Source organism: Prunus dulcis, chromosome 1 (genome assembly GCF_902201215.1).
Source record: "Prunus dulcis chromosome 1, ALMONDv2, whole genome shotgun sequence".
NCBI classification, from domain to species: Eukaryota; Viridiplantae; Streptophyta; class Magnoliopsida; order Rosales; family Rosaceae; genus Prunus; species Prunus dulcis.
The window spans coordinates 11,471,406-11,485,965 of record NC_047650.1 but is presented as its reverse complement, the minus strand read 5'-3'; the positions used below and the strand labels follow the sequence as shown (position 1 = coordinate 11,485,965).

The 14,560-nt window shown below is 36.2% G+C and overlaps 5 protein-coding genes across 5 annotated transcripts; 1 reads left to right on the top strand and 4 right to left on the bottom strand.

Moving 5' to 3' along the window:
- Window positions 1-23: 23 nt before the first annotated feature.
- On the bottom strand, window positions 24-657 carry LOC117613882 (heavy metal-associated isoprenylated plant protein 19). Its single transcript, XM_034342494.1, has 3 exons — window positions 619-657; window positions 441-522; window positions 24-359 (listed from the first exon to the last, which is right to left on the bottom strand). Exons 1-3 carry the CDS (start codon window positions 655-657, stop codon window positions 91-93), a joined length of 390 nt encoding a protein of 129 aa, XP_034198385.1. The 3' UTR covers window positions 24-90.
- A 589-nt stretch (window positions 658-1,246) lies between these two features.
- On the bottom strand, window positions 1,247-2,778 carry LOC117613872 (peroxidase 24-like). Its single transcript, XM_034342483.1, has 4 exons — window positions 2,560-2,778; window positions 2,142-2,333; window positions 1,794-1,959; window positions 1,247-1,662 (listed from the first exon to the last, which is right to left on the bottom strand). The coding sequence occupies exons 1-4, from the start codon at window positions 2,776-2,778 to the stop codon at window positions 1,247-1,249; spliced, it is 993 nt and encodes a 330-aa protein (XP_034198374.1).
- Window positions 2,779-4,524: 1,746 nt separating this feature from the next.
- LOC117613862 lies at window positions 4,525-4,944 on the bottom strand. The gene has a single exon (XM_034342471.1). It carries the CDS (start codon window positions 4,942-4,944, stop codon window positions 4,525-4,527), a length of 420 nt encoding a protein of 139 aa, XP_034198362.1.
- Window positions 4,945-6,030: 1,086 nt separating this feature from the next.
- LOC117613836 lies at window positions 6,031-8,740 on the bottom strand. Its single transcript, XM_034342429.1, has 5 exons — window positions 8,702-8,740; window positions 8,341-8,386; window positions 8,124-8,219; window positions 7,029-7,177; window positions 6,031-6,432 (listed from the first exon to the last, which is right to left on the bottom strand). Exons 1-4 carry the CDS (start codon window positions 8,738-8,740, stop codon window positions 7,053-7,055), a joined length of 306 nt encoding a protein of 101 aa, XP_034198320.1. The 3' UTR covers window positions 6,031-6,432; window positions 7,029-7,052.
- Window positions 8,741-9,946: 1,206 nt separating this feature from the next.
- On the top strand, window positions 9,947-14,495 carry LOC117616397. Its single transcript, XM_034345705.1, has 8 exons — window positions 9,947-10,237; window positions 10,969-11,373; window positions 11,824-11,944; window positions 12,336-12,651; window positions 13,073-13,145; window positions 13,602-13,692; window positions 13,773-13,852; window positions 14,130-14,495. Exons 1-8 carry the CDS (start codon window positions 10,184-10,186, stop codon window positions 14,268-14,270), a joined length of 1,281 nt encoding a protein of 426 aa, XP_034201596.1. The 5' UTR covers window positions 9,947-10,183; the 3' UTR covers window positions 14,271-14,495.
- Window positions 14,496-14,560: the final 65 nt, after the last annotated feature.

Here is a 14,560-nt window from a genome sequence, read left to right as displayed (position 1 = left end):
CCTCACATCTTAAACTTCAAAGAATTTATAAATTTTATGTTATTTCTGTGAGAGACGGACGGAAGACGCATGATAAATTTTGATATTTTGTTACATTGTGCAACAAGCATTAGGGTTCTCATCACTAAACATCATTAGAATATCAGTCTCTTTGCAACAGTCAAAAAAGTTTGGATAAACATTTGGTTTTGCCAAATTGCCTTCATCAGAAGCATCGTTTGGTTTTTCTTCCTTGTCAACCACGATCTCTACTTTCTTGCCCGTCTTCTTCCTCAGTTTCTTCAAAACCTTTTGTGGGTCCATCTTCCCTGTCACAACAACCTTGTGCTTGTTCATGTCTGTCGTAAACTTCTCCACCCCTAATGAATTAACCCACAAAATTAAATAAAATAATCATATGTTTAAGAAGAGATGAAGATCGAATTGTACAAGTAATTTACCTTTGAGTTTGGAAAGAGTTTTAGCAACGGTTCTTTCACATGCATTACAGTGCATTGAGACGCTGAATTCTGCCACAATTACCTGTATATATATATAAAATTAAGAAATGTAATAATTAATTTTGTAATTTTGAATTTGGATTTTAATGGTGAAATAATTGGAAATATAGAATCTTACTTTGGCTTCTTGATCATTTTTATTCTTCTTCTTTCCCATTGACAGTGTTGGTGAGGAGGAGGCACAACATGCAAATTAACCATGCAGGGGAAATTAAGGGAAACGATATTGCCTTTGGCCTTTGAGAGTGAAAAGGCAGTTCGGTAAATATTTTTTTTGCACGTGAGTGACTTCGGTAAAAGCGGTTAATATTAATTTTGGGTTGATCAATTACGGACATGCCCCTCTTGCTTGGTCGGAAAATCTCTTTGCCCTGGTGGTCATACAACCGCTAAATTCTCTTTGCAAATTAAAACTGTGACGCATCAACACGTATATTGATCATATTGCCGATTATTCTTTCTAATATTAGAGATGTAATCAGCAATGCGATCAATAAATATGATAGAAATAGCGTCCTTTGGATCAAAATACCTCTATGCAACCATTTTCGAAACTATAAATATACCCTTTTCTAGGATGTTTATTTTATTAAGTTCGATCGAGTGTTACAGCTTTCTGTTGAATTGCAACCACCAAGCCCCTGCCTATTTATTCCCATTAGAAAAAAGAAAAAAGAGCAAACTATATGACATTACAGAGGTGACAATTAATAATAGACCATATAATTAATGAAGATATCTTAATCTTAATTAGCTGCATTAACAACCCTGCAATTCTTCCTAATCTCTCCATCATCCCGGGCACCTTTTTTGACACCAATGACACCCATTTTCTTCATTGAAAGCCCAAAGTTAGCCATGAAAACGTGGAACCCTTGAAAGCTTTTTACAACTCTAGCCGAACGTGGGTCAGTGAGTAGGGCTGCATCTGATCTCAAGAGCCCTTTGTTGTGCCTCAAACCCACAAAGTAATGGCTGTCAAAGGAAACTGAGCTGTTGGCGTCCAATGCCACTGCGACCGCCGGGTTAGGCGGGGTGGTGCATTGCGTTCTCAAGAACTGTGCGTATTCTGGATCAAGTGAAGGGTCGGCGTCACCTTTGCCTGTCGCATTCAGTCTCCTTTGAAATACAGCGCAATGTGCCACTCCAAGTGTATGTGCCCCTACAAAATTTTGAAATTAACTTTCTCTTGTCACACAGTCTGATCAGTTAGTTTAAACCATTTTTGAACGCGGAATTCAGATTCTTATATCTGTCTAGCTTGTTATATAACTTATATCTATATATATATACCTGATAAGGCGACAAGATCTATGATGTTTAGGCCAAGACCAGCAAATTGCTGTTGGAGGGTGGTGAAGTTTGCATTTCCGGAGGGCAAGTCCCTTGAAGCCTCTGAGGTAAGTGAGACTCTTCCATCTTTTCTGCCCGTCAAAACCTGCCACATGGGCCTCCCAAACTGCACAAGCGCCATGAAGGATATGAAATCTTACAAGAGAAAGAAGACGGAGAAAAAAAATAATTTGTGTGGATTCGTAACACTACATTACATGATATCTATATATGTTTCGTAACTATGCACTTAAATGTATTTTTTTTCTTCATAAAATTAAAAATGATTTTAGTGTGCATGGCACGTACTTGGTAAGAAACTGCATCCCTGGCAGCCAAGGCAACAATATCAGCACATGAGACGATGTCGGGACATTCTTCTTCTAATTTGGTTTTGATTTCATCAATAACATCATAACCTCCGATGGACCTGTTTGGTGCTGCATCCTTCTCCGCCGTGTTGCCACTCGTTGAGTCTATCAATATTGATGCATCACATCCCTACAAACAAACAACGTAGATATGCATGCATTAGGAAAAATTAATGAATGGCGCATTATAGGTCATTGTGAACCGTAGATTAAACTGACCGTCCGCTAAATTCAATTCAATCAACAACGTTAAGAGACGTCACATACGTACAAATTAGTATATAATTAGTGAGGTGTATTATCTACTTAAAAGTGTTAATGATGTATAAAGTGATAGTGCTTAAAATTAAGCATACCCTAACAAAGCAATCATGGTAGTGAAGCCTTAGAAGCTTGGCTGCCAAGGCAGGATTTGCTGCAACCTTGCTCCATGTAATGCTCCTCACTATTCTTCCAATTTGAGGACAGCTCTTGCGATAGAACGCCGGGCTCAGGACACGTCCATTGCAAACACTAACAACCTCTATGAGCACAAGAAGAGAAACAAACACAACATTTAAATTGACAAGCCTCATGATTTTGAGTATGGTCTTGCAGGAAGCAATGCCAATGTTTGTTTTCTGGTAGCTGAATGAATATGCAATCTCAAAAGCAGCAAGACTCTATATATATAGTAGTCGCAAACCCACTTTCGAAGTTGATTCTTGGTTTCCTTGTGCTATAATTAATCCATTAAAAACCTATTTGAATGTTCTCTTTTTCAAGCGTAATGCTCTTCATGATATATTTTGAATAATTGAAGTATATGATTGGCTAAGTCAACTACTAATTAATCATTTGCCCCTTGCTTCATTGAACCAAGGCTTTGACCAAAAGAAATGGGTTACCTGTTAATGAGTATAAGAATTTGTGTATAGTTCAATACTAACGCTTAAGGAGTGAAAAAAACTATCTAGGTTCCACGTTAAAATCTATATATAATCCAATACTTGAAAAATCTCGGAAGTAGATTGATTAGAAAAGAGCAGTTGATCTTGTACTCATTCCTTCTCTTTTATACTCCTAACATCCTCGATTCATGAAGTGAACATGAGCGCAAATATCTTAATGAGTTTGACATTTGCAATTATTAATTTACATTACTACATGCGATTGAACTTAGTTACATTCTTACATATAATTAAGTACATGATTTTGCACGTCCCTAGATCGACTATCTTGGTTGTCTTCTGTTGTTGCCTTACAGAAGACATAACATTCATGATGGCTGGCAATGGCATAGTGATACTAATTAATTATACAAATATATAATTAATTTCAATGTATGTTTTTGGAGAGATCTGTGCTCAAATCATGGAGAGTAAAAAGAAAGCAAATGGTTGGGCGTCTCAGTTTCAGATAAACCTGGACGGCCATAACCATTATATTATAAGGACGGCTTGTTTTTTTCTTTACCCATGTTCACACTTCCATTTGAACAAGGATCCACTAAAATCTGGATATGAATTTTGCGATACCATGAAATTTGGTATATAATCAATTTACTCTTTTAGGATTCAAAGGGTATATGAATTTCGTGGGACTTTTACACCAACAAATTTTCTTATATTCATGTGAGTCGAATGTTAAATTTTCTCAAATTAAATGGAGATAGCTACCACGAAAACCAAATAATAGTCAATTAATTTAAGTTAATTACTCTTGTGATGTTTTTCTTTTACTTCCGTAGTGGCCGCATTTGCTTCAGGGGAAGATATAGATGCCGCCAAAGCATACCTTATAGATTGAACTCCAAATCACTTTCATTCAAAGCATAATATATGCAGGGGGTTCTCTTTGGTTTGAGGATATATAGCTTCCGAATAATCAAACCTTCGAGAACTTCTTTATTTTTTTTTGGATAGCGCCTGAGAAACTCCAATAAATCTTCAACCAGGTAAGAGTAGTGCATAAAACTCTATCCAAAACACAATGGCAAGGATACATTTTTCTTAATTGGACATATATAATCACAGTTACATAGATCACTGATGAAAGCTCCAGAAAGGGCATGCAAACACACCTTAAGACATTTTCTCTACATCTTTAACACAAAACTTAAATTATGTATGCTTCTAAAGCCTAAGAACAATGACAGAGGATGACGAAATCTCCACCGAAAACTTGATAAAACAATTGGTCATAGTGAGCTACTGGACCGTCTCTCAAAAATCTTAACAATATCTAACTGTAATCTCTCATGCATCTTTAGACGAAACTTAAATTATGTCTCTAATAATTAAGAAAGACAGAGGAGGTATACAATCAAAAGTAATTACAAATTAAGGACTTGATGATGGGTACCCTACTGCCATGCAAGTCTCCCAAAAGAGCCTATCCTCCTCCATCTCATCCATGCTTTTGTTAACATGACAAACCATCTTTGATTCCACTTCTTCTTCTTCATCTTCCTCATAACCTGAGCCTGCATCTGACTGCAGCCCCACCTTGCTACTACACCGACTCTGCTGACGCTCTTCGGCATTCTTACAATAACTATCAAGAGCCTCACAAGCACCAAATGCATGATCACTAAGTGTGCCAGAGCTGCATGACTCTGCATCCTCAGCTTCAAGTGCTATTTCTATTTTAGAGCTGTTGTCTGCATTCAGAGGGCCAGTGTGATGATCTGCCTCTGAATCTGCACTGTCTTCCCATAGAAAGAAGCAAGACACATCAACAAAACCCTCCTTGCAATCCATAATCTTCACTGCTTTTCATTGAATTGAATATTAACTCTGTGGTAGTTAAATTTAGGTGTGTTTTGATCTTTGCCTATATAATGCTTCTTTCTTATAGGGCCATAGTTCAAAAACTCTTCTTTCTTTTTTTTTCTCTTTTTTTTTTCCTGTTTGTAGATGCAACAGTGACAAAACGCACTTCTCACTCTTGTTTGGTCAAAATGTGGTAGGTTCTCGCTTGACATTCCAATTTGGTGGTGGGTTCTGTCATCCATCCACTCATCTTTCCCAAACTGTTCATTTTGGATTTATAAAATAAAATAAAATCTTGCACATAAGATTTTGGATTTCTCTTTCCATTGCCAATTAATTTTAAATCTAATCAAATTGTTGTCTGCATGATATAATGCATTCGTGCAGATAAGTCTTATTCATGTGAAAAATATAATAAATAATGTGATCGATAAATATGATACATGACATTTACCATTGATTAATCGATACCAGTAAAGGCACTAATAAATAGCAACGGAACGGAGGACTCATGTTCATGATTATTTTTAAAGTGGGTTTGATAATCCCAATTTTTTTATTTATTTGGATAAATTGATAACCAATCCCAATTTTTTTATTTTTTATTTGGACAAATTGATAATCAATTTAATGGTTCATTATCTGACTAGCTAACCTACTCCCTAAGCTCAGGTGCTAATTTCCATTAGCACAAAAGTAAATTATAGATTATTGAAAACGCACTGCCAAATCCTGGGGTGTGCCGACAAGCATTCAAGTGTTCCAACTCCCGTTTTCAGTGTCAAGCTACCACGCATTCATATGATCTTTTAGATATTGTTTTTAAGTTCAGGACGTGTTGTTTCTTACATCTTCAAGATATCGTGTGGCTTTAAATTTATGAGGTTGGTAAGTGACTAGTTTTATTGACTACTTGACAAAATTTTAGCCACTCAATTTCCAATTTCATTTTAGCGCATTACAAAGTCACTGCACATTATGAGTTTTACAAAAACAAGTGACGTGAGGAGAGAGCTAGAGACAACCTGTGCATACAACCAGGGCATACAAGTTTTTCTCCTTTACTAGTAGCAATTATCAGAGCAACAGTCAGGTTGATTGAACACCCTGAATTTACTTACAGAGGCCATAAAAATGTCGGCCAGATAGTACAAGCTATTCTTCCATGGCGCAAAGGTTTTAGCTTCATAGCCATGGCACACATGCTAAAGGTTTACGAGTAATAGAACTTTTGTTTCGATCATTCGGAGCTGTAGTTGCTTACAAGAACCAATCGAAAAGGCTACATGAACATATTCATCAAAATTGTTGATCAAGTAACCAGGACAACAAGAATAGAAATTACAGAAATCGGAGGAATGAAATAATTTTCAGGTTGATCGAGGTCGTCTCTCACTTTGTTCTACTCAGAAGAAACAGTGCAATTTCTTGTCAGTATTTTCAGAATGATCCCCCGCTAATAATGTTATCTTCTTCCTGCAGAGTCACAAAAACACTGTTCAGTTTTTTGATATACCAAACCTGTTTACAGACAAATCTTGTGCAGTATGGAGTTAAAATAAAAACTAGAATCAGATGTTTTACCATGATAAACAAGATATTCAAAATTCAATTATATCATGCTGTCAAATATCAGAGGTTATATTCACTTTCCAGGCATAGTTCAAGCTGAGCTCATAAACAGATTCTAATACTATCAGCTACCATTCCTACTTCGTAGAGATATTAGTCCAAATCAATCAATCGTGGAAACCAATGGCCAAGTCAAAAGATTAAAATCTGTGATCTGTATTACTATTAAAGATACTAATACAGATATTGAAACAACACAAGGCAGATGACACCCCAACAAAAATGGTTTAGGATCATGAACCAGCCATAAGTTGTGGAAAAATAGGAAAACACTAACTAACAAGACAGTCAATTAGAGTCCGCTAGCAACTGTGAATCCTGAATTGCATCACGACTATAAACAGTCGCAGTTCTTGATATTGTATGTCGTACCAAGCAAATGGATTGCATTGTACAAAGTACTTTAGATTCCCACTACTAACATGCAATACTAAACAAACCTTATGAACATGCTGCCATCCAATTTAGGATTCTTTCCTCGCTTCTGCATCACGATTTTTCCAAGGATTCAGAGCATCTCTGATTGCCTGAGCCTCCGGTGAATTCTCCCAAGCCCGTTTCTCTGACTCCAAAACAGTTACTTTGTCATCTGCCCGCATAGAAAGAGTGTGACTAAGAATTAGATTGTGCAACAACAAAATCAAAATGATAAGAGAGAATCCAACAGGCACCCTTTTGGTAAATGTGGGACAGAACAATTCGACTAGATGAAGCCAAGCAACAAAAGTGGACATTTGTTAGAAACAACATTAACATGTAAAGGTAACTAGTTTCTTGTACAGATGGGCCAAAAGAGAGTGGATAGTTTTTTTTTTTTTTTTTTTTTTTTTTTTGTGTTTGTTCTTTTGCTGAAAGAAAAACAAATGGTTAGGACAGGAGACACCCGACGCGAGAAGAGGGTAGAGGTGGCCAAGGACAACTTAGAGGGCCCAACCATAGTCCAAGTGCACTGCAACAAGGGCTCAAATGGGGAGCAACACAGATCAAAGGAAATATTTAGCGGAAATTGTTGTTCCCCAAGTTCGAACTCCACTTGGGAGTAATCAGCACCAACAAAAGTGCCAATACAAAGGGTCCAAAAAATCAATAAAAACCGTGTCAATGTGAAACCTCATCTAAGTTCAGTTCAACCACCAATATCATTCATATCTAACATTGAATATAGAAATGCACATATAATGCCATCTCAGCCAATTTCAAAATTCCCTAACACAAGTCTGATGTTTTGCTTTCATACATTACAACAGTTATGAACAACCCTGTAATATTTATCAAATTACATGAATTTGCACCATACAATCACAATCTAATCAATTCTAAGAAGGGAAAAAAAATCTAAATTTAAAGATGAACTTAATCCTCTACCAAACAGTTAATTGCAAACTCCAGTTATAAATATCAGGGGTAGATAGACACTTGCACCCCAAAAAAAAAAAAAAAAGGAAGAAGAAATAATAGGCAGCAGAGCAATAATAATCTGGAGAAAGAAGCAATTGGGTAAAGATGGAAAGGAGTGAAAAGGAGAGTTCTCACACAGAAGCCGGTTTTGATCATGAAAAACTCCATGGAAGCTCCAATCAGAGCCGACCCGAGTGCAATCTTTACATACCAATCCAGAAACTTCATTTTCACTACAGAACGACACATACAGAACCCAAAGAAAAAAATCAAAAGTTCGATTTCAATAAGCATATTATAATAAGGGCATGTTTGCTAAAGAATTAAAAGGCAAAAATGAGGGTAGAGATTTACACAGCTCAAGAGCAGACGGAGTTCTGGTGGAGAAGACTCTCTCTCTCTACCAGCGGGAGGGTTTTGCGTTTTGGAGTTTGGATTTGGACTGAGGAACTTCGAGATGGGCCTGGCGTTTTGGGTTGCCGTTTTCTTTAAGGAGAGGTGCGATTTTAAAATTAAAAATTATAACAACATTTGAACAAAAAATAAAATAAAGTAAAACTAAATTTTTTTTAATACAAGCGATAGTCTAAATTATTCTAAAGTAATCTACTTTACTGAGAGGAGAATTTGAACTTGAATATAAGCGGGCAAGCTCACTACCCTGACCAAATAAACTGGAATTAATTTTGACCGCTACTTCTATTCAATAACGTACAAAAAGTTCCTTGATTTTGACTAAGGACCAGTTTGGCATTGCTGTGCTGTAAAAATAATCGTTGTCAGATTTGCTGTGAGAGAAATCAACTGTGAGAGAAAGCAGTTTGGCGTTTGGTAAACTTTTTGTTTTAAGTGTTGTTGGTACTGATTTCCACATAATTAGAAAATAATTGCCGCATAATCATTAAACCCAACCCCTCTTTAAAACTGATTTCGGCATAATCAGAAAATGAAAGCACCTCTTTAGTTGTTTTCCTTCATAACTTTCTCTCACATCAATTTTTAATAATAAGTGATTTTCTTATAGTTTACCAAACGGGCTGGACTTCCCAAATTTTTAAAAAAATTAAACAATGTCTTGAGTTTGAATTTCTAGTCTACTCACCAAGTGAACCTATAATTTTTAATAAATCGTGAATGGTGGAGTTGATTATTGTCCCATTAGTCAATAAATAATTATTGAAAAATGAAGGGTGTGTAGCTGATTCTTCCATGGCATGTGAATTTCTGCTAGTGCTATGCACACGAGAATAATAGCTAGCTTGTGAACAATTCTATAACTGATGGATTTTTGTTGGAGGCTGATGGCAAAAAGATCCATTGTCTGCTGCTTTGTTTTTCTTTTGTTTCGTTTGTGTGTGGTGAATGAATTGGAAATGGTGTTGACGACGATGATGATGAAATTAATTGCGATGGGCCAACTCATAACTACAATCAAGTAGGATAGTTGCCCTCATCTCATGAATGATGCAATCCACATACTTTCAGCTATTAATTAATTATTCTAATTCATGTACTTTTTGGTATTGAATTACGAATTATAATGTGAAATTCGCATATTTTTTTTTAAAATTATGTATGTGTTACTAAACAATGAGAAATCAGTGAATTCAATGAAAAATAATATTAACTTGCAAATTAATGGTCTCAAGTTCGAACTCTCGTGATATCTTAATAGTATGTTATATATTATCGCTTATATTAAAAAAAAAAAACATTAAGAAGCTAAAAATCAGAATAATTCAACGGTGATACTCTAATGTTCTTGCATCGATTAACTTGGAATATTTTTAATTTTGAAAGAAAAATATCACCACACCAACAAATTATTTGGTAAAAACAATGAATATATCATATTGAAAGAAAAAGAAAATGCAAATGCAAATTATGCAAGAAAGAAGTGGGCCCTTAAAAGCGAGTAAGAAAGTTTCTAAAAAGAGCGCGAGTGGGGGAGTGAATGCGGCAACGAGAAGAAAGCCTCTGGAGATATCGAACAAATTTCGCGTCATCTTCTACGCGACCGGACCAGACCAGCGTCCTCCTTATAACATTTCCTATTATTAAAATTAAAAATTAAAAATTAAAAAACCTCCGCTGCTCATCATCACTCTCCCTATTTCCTTATATCTTTCATTCCTCAGTATCTGTTTCAGATTTGTTATTCCTTTTTATTTTCTGGGTAATCTTTTTAATAAGAACAATGCAAGCCACTCAAGCAGTGAGCAATGGAGCTGCAGAAGCTCCTCCTGCTCAGGTTTATCTCTTAATTTCCCTACCTCTCACTATATTTGTGTGTTACAATGTTTGCATTTACTACTTGTGGAGCTGTGTGCAATCAGCTTATGCTTTGTTGTTTGTTCTTGAAAGATTTGGGCTTGAATTCTTGGGGTTTTCCCCCTTCTTCATTTAAAAAAAAAAAAAAAGATTTGGGCTTGAATCTCCATTGATATAGCTCAAGAAACCAACTGGGCATCCCTTTTCTTCTTTCTTTCCATTTTTGCAAATACTATCTGTTTGGTTTGCTGCTGTATTTAAATTAGAGCTGGATCATAGTTATTTTTGTCTTTGGTGGTTGGTTTTCAGGTGATGAATCATTATCTGATAGCATTAAGAATGAAGTTTATGGGTGTCCAGTTTCTCATTTCACTGGTTTAATTTTAGTTTTATTTATTTATTGGAACTGATTTCAAACTGTTACATTCTTCTTTGCCTTCCTTAACTAGTTTTTGCAGATCTTGATTGTGTTATGTAACTGCTTTATAGTTACCTTTGTTATTATTGCAGATCTGTATTGTTTTAAAATCAGTATGGTCTTTATAGCCATTTGGCTGAATTGTGCAATGGGCACACCCTCCCACCCACTGTTGAAATATGGGTTGTTTTTCCTTTTGTATAAAAAATTTGAGTTTGTTGGAGTGATATAAGAAATCTTATGAAAGCTTATAGGCCAAATGACAAGTAGTGTTAGATAATTGTTTTATGCAGGCTGGTCCCGAAAATGTGAAGGAAGAAGCTACAGACCCTGGACCCGCTGGGAGGCGCCCAGACATATCACTTCAAATACCCCCAAGGCCTGCGGCTTTTGGCAGTAGCCGCAGCGGAAAGGGTTTACTCCAGTCTCAAGGCTCCTCTAAGGGTAGCTCACTATCAGGTGGCCTCTTCCGGGGTTTAAGCTTCAAGAAAAAAGCTACTCTACCAGATGGTGAGAAAAGCTTCCTCCTTAGTACAGACCCCAGTAAAGCTCCTGAAAGTCCTACAATAGCCAATTTTGCATCAGCTCTTCCTTGGGCAAGATGTACCTCACTTCCTGTTACGCCGGCGTCAAATTTGTCCCCCGCTGTTTCTACACCTATCTCTGCGAGGATGTATAATGAAGTGCACAAGCCACATGTAAGTGGTCATCCATTCTAGAGTTTTCCCTAGTTTTTGAGGTTTGACATGAACTTATTTGTATAAAAATGATCATGCAACAAAGATAATTCCACTTTTCTCATGATTTGCCAGACAGAAACCATTATCAATGATTGAACTGACATTGTTGATATCTTTTTTTTTAATCCCATAAATGCTGTTTCCAAGAATGATGTCTGACCATTCATTATCCCACAAATGAAATGTGATTTATGTTTCCACTTTAGATACTCAGAGTATCTCTTAATAGTTTTATATTATAATTCAGCTCAACTTCGCCATTAAACTACTATATCTCTATGAAAAAGAAAAAGAAATCTGAATCTTTGTGCTTCTCCCAAATTTTTCCCTTTTTAATGTGATGGTTTGTAAATCTGAAACTCATCTAACTGAGAAAAATCTGATGTACTTCGGGTTAATGTTGTGCAGAAAGAAACTGTTCAGGCTACAGTTTCAAGGTCCCTGTCTGTGCCTGGACGAAATATTGTCATTGTAAGATCCGTATCTTTTGCTACTCGAAATGAGCAGACCCAAACAGATCCTAGTAATGGTAGGTGGTAAATCTGCTGTTTTAGTTTCTTATTCATGCTGCACTGCACATGCAGCTTATATATTTGTAAGATTGGATGAATTTCCATCTTTCAGGGTATAGAATCAGCTAAAGATAAACATCCTATAACTTCAAAGGTTTTCTCATTAATTTCTTTCTACTGATTGCCTTATGTATTCCTCTTTTCTCTCTCCTTGCCGTTGGGATCTAGTTACATTCATTTCTGGTTAAGAAAATGGATCAGACTCAAATGAGATGCTTCTGAATCCTGTTTGGTTTGGCAGAGTGGTTCACCGAGCCATGCGCTTGGTTCCATGGAAAAAGTTAGGAAAGATTTGTAAAATGATAGCACTGTATATAATCCTCTCTAACTTTGTTTTTGGCAAATCAGATCAAATAACTCCAGTTCCAGTGGAGGAGACCAATGATGAAGAAATTCCAGAAGAAGAAGCAGTGTGCAGGATATGTCTTGATGTATGTGAAGAACAAAATACACTCAAAATGGAATGCTTTTGCAAAGGTGCTCTCAGACTTGTGCATGAAGAGTGTGCCATTAAGTGGTTTAGCACAAAAGGAAACAAGAAATGTGATGTATGTGGGAAAGAGGTTCAGAATTTACCTGTAACCTTACTTCGGGTGCAGAGCTCTGTTCAAAGGGGTATCAGACAGGAGCACAATCAACAGAGCTTGCGTCCAGAAACGATAAGGTGAGATATTGTGGGATTGAGATCTATTTAGAGATTCATGGTATCATGACTATTAAAGGTTGTGCATCATAAAGATATATGAAAAAAGAAAGAAAAAAAGGGATAGAAACCTTTATATGATGCGTCCATTTCCAGTCAGTCATGATTTCATGGATGTCCAAATAGATTTCTCCATCTTAAGTGCCAGAAGGTGATCCAAATCGTATAGTTTGGATCCACATATTTCTTATCTTGCAGAGAAATTACAGCCATTTTAGCCACGTCATTGATTTATCAATAGGCAGTTGATAATGTCTGCTGTAGGATTTTCTTTTTTAGCAAGTCACCCCTGTACTTTATTTATAGAATTCAATTTTGTCAAGCATATGATAGTTTTCTTCTATTTACCTTTTATAGCTAATTAAATCATAATTTTATGCAGTGCCTGGCAGGACTTTGTGGTACTGGTCTTAATTAGCACAATATGCTATTTCTTCTTCCTAGAGCAGCTACTGGTATGCCATTCTTCTATTGAAGAAACTTTAAGAACAAATTATTTGGTTTCCACTAAACTGGAATTATTCATGTCTCATGTTGAGTTTGACATCATCCAATCTCAAATTAAATTCAAAATAATCCAGTCTGATTATGTGCAATTAAACCGTACGCAGCACTACACAAGACAATGTGTAAGAACACGTAACATGCGGCTCCAGGTGTCATGAAATTTTTTTTCTGTTCATTTGTATGGTCTAGAAACTGTCTGAGCAATGACAGCGTCCCGAAAAGTACACATATTGAAAGTAGAGACAGAACTGGTTCAAGTTGTAATTAATCATGATTAGAAAAAGTAAAGCAATTTTTATCGAGCATCTTTATATTTTCAAGTTCTGTAATAATTTTTCAACCAAAAAAAAGGTTCTGTAGTAATTGGCATAAGCATGGTAATTCTGCTCTTTCGCTTTGTGTAGATTGGTGACTTGAAAACTCAAGCGATTGTTATTGCAGCACCATTTGCATTTACATTGGGCCTCTTGGCATCCATATTTTCCATCATCCTTGGTACGAGCCTCTGAAAGTACTAGTTCTCTTCTCTCTTTATAGTTTATAACTCTCTCACTGTTTGCTTGTCCAATTTGCAGCAATCAAGGAGTATATATGGACATATGCAGCTCTTGAGTTTGCACTTGTGGCCATTCTCGTCCATTTGCTCTACTCTGTAGTAAGTGGTGTTGTCTAATGTGATTTCATGTAAAAATAAATTTGCTTCTCTCCATGTCATTAATATGCTCCATGATTTCTATGTGTGTGTTGCTTAGTGCGGCTGCTTTTTTCCACAATTTATCTGAAATCTTGACCACCAAAGTAGCTTAATGTCAAGTGCTTGATTATTTTACTCCGCTTTTGCTTCCATTATCATCAGGGCCTTACTTGATTCAGATGTTCCTTTGAATTTAGATCTTGTCTTGTTAACTAAACCTTTTTATTATCTCTTTCAGCTTCATCTGATGGCTATTTACTCAATATTGATTGCTTCGGTATTGGGTTTTGGTATAGCCATGAGCCTCAACTCATTGTATATGCACTATTTCACCTGGAGAGTTCAAGTTGCACAAAATCAAAACTCCAGCCCAGTATGACTGAATCCTGGTACAAACAAGGAATCGCTTGCATTGTGTTCGCCAATTGTTAACAAATTAGTGTACATCCATTACTCAGGCCAAATTTAACTGCTTCCTGCCAAATTTAACTAATAGTATACAGGGCTTTGTATTATATAAAGATGAAGCCTGTAAGATCCAAGTTTTTTGGCCAATTGCTTTTGCTGTTTTTATTTATTTATTTTAATTCTGAGCATAAGTGCACCATTTTCCTCATCTCTCCCCCTAGTGGGTAGTATTATCAAGGTCATTAATCAGGATCCAATAGA

Excerpts from the sequence above, each read along its gene's own strand:
- LOC117613882 (XM_034342494.1), bottom strand. The coding sequence starts at position 657 with ATGGGAAAGAAGAAGAATAAAAATGATCAAGAAGCCAAA. Across the intron at positions 523-618 it reads AAAATGATCAAGAAGCCAAA|GTAATTGTGGCAGAATTCAG; the intron begins GTAAGATTCTAT and ends ATATATATACAG. Across the intron at positions 360-440 it reads AACTCTTTCCAAACTCAAAG|GGGTGGAGAAGTTTACGACA; the intron begins GTAAATTACTTG and ends TTAATTCATTAG.
- LOC117613872 (XM_034342483.1), bottom strand. The coding sequence starts at position 2,778 with ATGAGGCTTGTCAATTTAAATGTTGTGTTTGTTTCTCTTCTTGTGCTC. Across the intron at positions 2,334-2,559 it reads ACCATGATTGCTTTGTTAGG|GGATGTGATGCATCAATATT; the intron begins GTATGCTTAATT and ends GTTTGTTTGTAG. Across the intron at positions 1,960-2,141 it reads GGGATGCAGTTTCTTACCAA|TTTGGGAGGCCCATGTGGCA; the intron begins GTACGTGCCATG and ends GCGCTTGTGCAG.
- LOC117613862 (XM_034342471.1), bottom strand. The coding sequence starts at position 4,944 with ATGGATTGCAAGGAGGGTTTTGTTGATGTGTCTTGCTTCTTTCTATGG.
- LOC117613836 (XM_034342429.1), bottom strand. The coding sequence starts at position 8,740 with ATGCCAAACTGGTCCTTAGTCAAAATCAAGGAACTTTTT. Across the intron at positions 8,220-8,340 it reads TCCGTCTGCTCTTGAGCTGT|TGAAAATGAAGTTTCTGGAT; the intron begins GTAAATCTCTAC and ends GTCGTTCTGTAG. Across the intron at positions 7,178-8,123 it reads CATGATCAAAACCGGCTTCT|ATGACAAAGTAACTGTTTTG; the intron begins GTGTGAGAACTC and ends CTATGCGGGCAG.
- LOC117616397 (XM_034345705.1), top strand. The coding sequence starts at position 10,184 with ATGCAAGCCACTCAAGCAGTGAGCAATGGAGCTGCAGAAGCTCCTCCT. Across the intron at positions 11,945-12,335 it reads CCAAACAGATCCTAGTAATG|ATCAAATAACTCCAGTTCCA; the intron begins GTAGGTGGTAAA and ends TTGGCAAATCAG. Across the intron at positions 12,652-13,072 it reads TTGCGTCCAGAAACGATAAG|TGCCTGGCAGGACTTTGTGG; the intron begins GTGAGATATTGT and ends AATTTTATGCAG.